At 34.9% G+C, this 5,971-nt stretch overlaps 1 protein-coding gene across 1 annotated transcript in view; it reads right to left on the bottom strand.

Moving 5' to 3' along the window:
• Nucleotides 1–599: 599 nt before the first annotated feature.
• Nucleotides 600–5,971, bottom strand: part of LOC116093025 (RNA polymerase II elongation factor ELL2-like) — a 10,938-nt gene continuing 5,566 nt past the window's right edge. Inside the window, exon 2 of the mRNA XM_031374167.1 lies at nucleotides 600–2,774. Within this exon, the coding sequence (XP_031230027.1) occupies nucleotides 878–2,774 (1,897 nt within the window). The 3' untranslated portion in view covers nucleotides 600–877. The remainder of the gene's footprint in view (nucleotides 2,775–5,971) is intronic.

The following is a 5,971-nucleotide window of genomic DNA, read 5'->3' as shown; positions in this document are numbered from 1 at the left end:
AAAAAAAAAAAAAAAAAAAAAACATTTATTATTCAGGTAGAGTTTAAAGAGATGCTCTAATAAGCTGTTGTTAAAAGGAGTACAAGTAAAAATGAGAGTTGTTTTTGCTTCTTACTTGCTATAGAAAGAAAATTAATATAAACATGCTTTTAATTTATGTTAAGAGAATATGTTCACTAAATATAAAATTCTAAATGTTTAATTATTTTATTTTTAGACATAAAAGAGAAATCATGTTTACTTTGGCTTATTTTCTTCCAATAAATCTCTATTGATATTGTTCATCCTATAACTGGATCTTAAGATTCAGTGTTAAAAGATACACCTCTAAAAGAATAAGTTTTTTAAAGAAAGTAGTACAGTTTCATGGAAGCATGGAAGTATAAGCCAAATAAACTCTTTCCCCTCCCAAGTTGTGTTTTCCATGGTATTTCCTCTTGGCAATATTTACACTAAGATAACGTCCACAGTTCAAACTCTTTAGGTGTTTGACTATGTAACTCACGTTCTCACAGAATATAAAGAAGTACTAAGAACAAATTCTAAACCTCTATTTGAACTTGAATTAAGACCGTCCAAAAAAGGCTGCTTATCCAAAGGTATTTTAACTTGCTCATTTTATTTTCATATGTGTAAAATTTTATTTCATAGACATTGGGCTCACAATATTATGGGGTATGTAGTGGACACACACATATCGGTGGTTAAATAACCTTATAATGCAACTTCAAAATTGTAGGAAAGCACAAAGAAATATAAAGACCAATTAAATAGTGTTACAAGTTTTTTAAAAAATGGCAAGTGGCATCCATTTAGAATCTTGGAGCAAGTTATCTGGAATTTTAGTAAACAAGACTTATTCTGTCTAAACCCTCCATTACTGTGTTGACTTTATTCCTTGCTGGTCAAAATCATTTATTAATTTTTTAATGTGAACCAGCTTGTTGTAAAGAAACACACATCTATTTTTTTCTTCACAAAATTTAGGATTAAGCTGTCGCATTTTCTGATATTCTACTGAGATTTTTTTAGTAATATCTTGGTATTCGTTTGATCCTGGGGAAAATTCTTTCCTTTCAGAATCTAGGTCAATAACTGGTGTACATGAAATCTGTATCTTGTCATACATTGCCTGATATTCACTATAATCTGCCCGGAATTCCTTCTCATAACACTGACGTTGGTCAGGTGAAACTATGATGGTATAATTAGACAAATAATCTGGAGTCGCAGTTGGAGTACCCAGCCTTCCAGAATCAGCAAAAGCTTTTTTAGTTTCTTTGTTGGAATTTGACTTCATAATTTCATCTTGTTTGTTAAAATCAATCTTCGGTTTCTCCTTCGTGCTGGTAATGTAATTTGGAATGGCTGTTTTTCGCTTTGCAAATGCACATTTGAACTTCTCAGGCACGAAATGCTGCATTTCTATCGGCATCGAATGCTTTTTTTGAACAGAAGCACTGAATGAGGTTTCTGAAGATGTGCATTTTTTCATCTCCTTTTCAACTGTGCTGCCATCATGGTGGATGCTGTCACATGAATGTTTACTCTCAGACCTTTGTGGAGCACTGCGAACATTACGATTGTATTTCAGGAGCTGTGGTGAATTCGAAACTGGCAGGTGAGAGGTAGGCGTTGGCAAAGGGATATATTTGTTAGTAGCTGCAAAGCATGGCAGAATCACAGACTTCTCACTGTTTACATGGCCATTTGATGCTGACTGCACAGCAGATTTAGGGGAACAGAATCCTCCTTTGTTTTTAATTAAAGTGTCAATACCAGATAAATGGTGAAAATGATCCTTTGAGGATGATGTATCATCTGTTTTAGAAACGACAGATGTTTCTTTGCAATGGGTGGCTTTGGTAGCATTGTGAAATAGATGCAGTTTCCTGGAAAGCACCAAATCCAGTGACTGCTTGTCTTCCTTACTATAACCAGGCCAATCTCTCTGGACCTCTTTGAAGATACTATCTTTTAAACTATATGACAAAGTACTGGCATTCAAATTAGCCACCTGCAGAAGAATTTTCCCAAGAAAATTGTTGTCATTTATTTTGATACCTTCCTTTTGCAATTGAACAAGAAGTTCTGATTTCTTGTAGTCTTTCAGTGCCAGTAGGTGAATCACCCTATCCCTAAATGACCTCATATGGACACCATTGATCATTCGTGACTTTCGGATGGCCTGTGCAGGATTGAGGGGGCTTGTTCTTTTCCTCACGGGTGCTTGATCAGGAACAAAATGGGGCACTTTTTGAGCTGGCATTTTTTTCTGTACATATGATTTTCTAATATTCTTCCATGCGTTGCAGGATTTCTGTTCTGCTTCTGTCATTTTCTCTGGAGTCATCTGAACTGAGATGTCAGCTCTACTCACCGACATTTTGTCTTGAATTGATTGTAAGCAGTTGAATTGTGTGCAGGAGTTTGACATATTTGGTTGGAGATTCCCAATTTTCTCTTGTTGGCTATCATTACTCATATTAGATAATTGAAAGTTAAAGGTTTTTACGTCTGTAGGTGAGTAGTTTGCTGTGGTTTTGTTAAGCTGTTGAAATCCTTGGAACTGAGAAACTTGAGAAGAGGATGGATGCTTATTGTTCTGGTACATGGGACTCGCCTGGAAGACTGGCCTTGAAATCCCCATAGGCAGCCTACTGACATTGACTAACCCTGGGTCTATGTTGTCTGCCTCCTTCACAGGCATCTGTCCTTCTGGGTGTTTGATTTTTCCTGTTGCTCTGCCTCCAAAGGCAGCCAAATGGTCATATCTGTAAAGATTAAAGTTTGAAAAGATGATTTTACTCTTCTTAGCATATATGAACTATTATTACCTTTCTTTATAAAAATATACTTACAGAAGATTTTTATTGTAGTTGAACAAATAATAGAAATATCTGACTAAGGAAAAGTTGGAGAAGGTAAAATTGGTTGTAAAAATCTTCAATTTACCCTTCATCTTTATCACCTTTCTTCAGGAGACTCTGTTGGCTCAAACTGAAAATTACGCTATTCCCGGAGTTCTATATGTCAAAGGCATCTCCTCCTCAGAAATTCAAGTAAAAGTACTTGATAGTGGAATCAAGAGCATCTACAAATTATTGGAGACCTTAGGAGAAGGTTTCTCTGTGACAAAATTAAATCAAGTTACATGTTACACTTAATTTGTCTTGCAAGAAAACTTTTGAGTGTTTTATTGGATTAGAAATTAGACTATCTACAGGAGCTTAATTGAGACCATATAATTTGTATTGTTAATAATATATAAAAATAATTTAGAGGTGCTTATTTTTAATTTTTTTGTTTTTGTTTGTTTGTTTGTTTGTTTTGTTTTTCGAGACAAGGTTTTTATGTGTAGCCCTGGCTGACCTGGAACTCACTCTGTAGACCAGGTTGGCCTTGAACTCAGAAATCCACTTGCCTCTGCCTCCTAAGTGCTGGGATTGAGGGCGTGCACCACCACCGCCCGGCTTATTTTTAATTCTTAAATCCCCATACATCACTAATAAGGGGAACTGTTTTGCTTTATAATTGTTCTTCTATCAGTCTTTTACTTGATATCCCTTCTTCTCACTAACTCTCTTTTCTAAATTATCCTTTCTTCCTTATTTAGAGTCTTCACATAACCATTCTACTTAAGATAGTGTCCTAACACTCACACTCACTACAGAATTCTCTTTTAATTGCCTTATACATAACACATTTATTACCTGGAATCAGATTATATTTGCTTATTTGTTTCATGTAAGTTAATTTGACCAGGATAGGAATTTACTAAAGGGTTGGGTTTTGTCATTATTTACATTGCTTTGACTATAGTAGCTAGAGTTATCCCTCAAAGACATAAGAAGTCATTACTTTAACAAATTAATATGTCAATTATATTCACTGTTAAGTCTCACTCTTGACAAGTTTACAGTGCTAAGTTCCTGCCCAGTATGAGAAATCCAGTTCAAAGCTAAGTTCATTTGTAAGATCTATCACTCATCAAAAAGAATAATTTCCTTCATTATCACAGAGAATTTTGTGTAAGTTTTATTAAATATAACACACAATATATCATTATCATTTACATTTTTATTCTACTAGCCTATAACTGTAGAAACTAATTTATGTTCAATTTTATTTACCCTTGTCTTTTTTTGTTCCTAATATGTACTATTTAAGCAATAGGTACACAAGAGTGGTAATTTTTAAATGTCAAGAGATTGACTAGCAGTACTTTATACATATGTTAAGCCAAAGTTATAGTACTACCATATCAAGAAATATATGAGTATATTGTCAGAGAGATATTTCATTCCTCTTAAATATTTTCCATGCTTCTGTAACTAACTTTACAGTACACTTCTATAAAATAAAAGAATGAAATAACTGATGCAAAGGTAACATAAAACCAAATGCAATGCAGAAGTACACTCAACAATATCATAACTTCATACATACATGAATGCTATTTTATACTTGATAAAGATTCTTAGTAAATATATACAGAAATAAGTTGTATTTCCTGTCTTTATGTCTATAACCTTACATATATAGAAACTGCTTATAGTCTTATTTCCAGGAAACAGCAAGATCTCTTCTGCCAAAAGAAAACAAAATTTGGGAGATAGTAACATTGTGATAAAAATATAAAATTTTATAGACATAAAAACCTTGAAAATATAGACAATTCATGACCTCCAAGAAGAAATGTAATAATATATGTATCACCATTCAAAATTACTATATATATTTAGTATAATTTTAATAAAAATTTCAACAAGGACTTCATTTAAGTCTACCAAAATCATTCTAAGAACTGAAAGAATTTGCAAATGATGAGATTGGAGAGCTTCTTTACCTAATAATAGAACATAAAATAGCAATAATTAGGAAAGTAAGGAAATAGTAGAAGGTCTAGACAAATAGATGACAATGTGGAAAGAAACATAACCTACTAGAGGATAAACAAAACTATTATCATCAATGGATACATGTTTGACTATTATAGAAGCATCACAAAGTACAACTTGTCAATATTGTACCAAAGATATCCCATTAAAATTTTCCTTTATAATATGGGTATATTCTGTATATATCATAAGTTAAAGGTAAAATTAAATTATATGGCAACAAAGGACCTTATATTTTAAAGTATGAAGTGATTATATAAAATAAATATCTTGGTACATAAAGATGTTTTTCATGAGTACTCAAGTTTCATTTCATCAACCATCAAAACTTGCTACCAAACTATAAAAAGACAAAGAATGACAGGAGTTATATAACATAATTTTGATTTATGAAGAACTGACTAGATTGCATGGATCTTAATGCTAATTGTTCAAATTATTGAACTTATTTCTAATAAACTCCCCATTAATCTTGTAACAAAAATATTGTTGCAGAAATGGCAGGGCCACTTCTATGTAAACACTGGGGACCGCACAGCGACAAAAGCCTCTCCTGCTGGAGGACCTAATTAGGGACTGCCTGAGAAACCAAGGATTGACAATACCAAAAGGAAGCTCCACTCCCAGGCATTCTGACACACCTAGGATCAGAGGTGAGGAAGAACCAACATCTGTCCCAACACTGGGAGTAACTCGGACCAGCTGGACCAGGCACACAGGAACTCCACCAGCCCAGTGACTTGGGTTGCTTCTGGTCTCTCTGGGCTGGGGTCCAGAGCAGATCTTGGGAGCAAGCTCTGCAGCCAGTCCCACAACACCCAGAGGAAGCTCCACTCCCAGGTGCTCTGAAACACCCAGGATCAGAGGTGAGCAGGAACCAACATCTGTCCCAAAACTGGGAGTAACTGGGACTAGCGGGACCAGGCACACAAGAACTCTGCCAGCCTAGTGACTCGGGTTCCTTCCAGTCTGTCTGGGTTAGTTCTAAGCAGACCTTGGGCACAAGCTCTGCAGCCAGTCCCACAACACACAGAGAAAGCCCCACTGCCAGGTGATCTAACAAGCCCAGG

The sequence above is a fragment of the Mastomys coucha genome, chromosome X (genome assembly GCF_008632895.1).
Source record: "Mastomys coucha isolate ucsf_1 chromosome X, UCSF_Mcou_1, whole genome shotgun sequence".
Lineage (NCBI taxonomy): Eukaryota > Metazoa > Chordata > Mammalia > Rodentia > Muridae > Mastomys > Mastomys coucha.
Note: the sequence above shows the minus strand (reverse complement) of the source record. Positions and strands in the feature narration are given on the sequence as shown.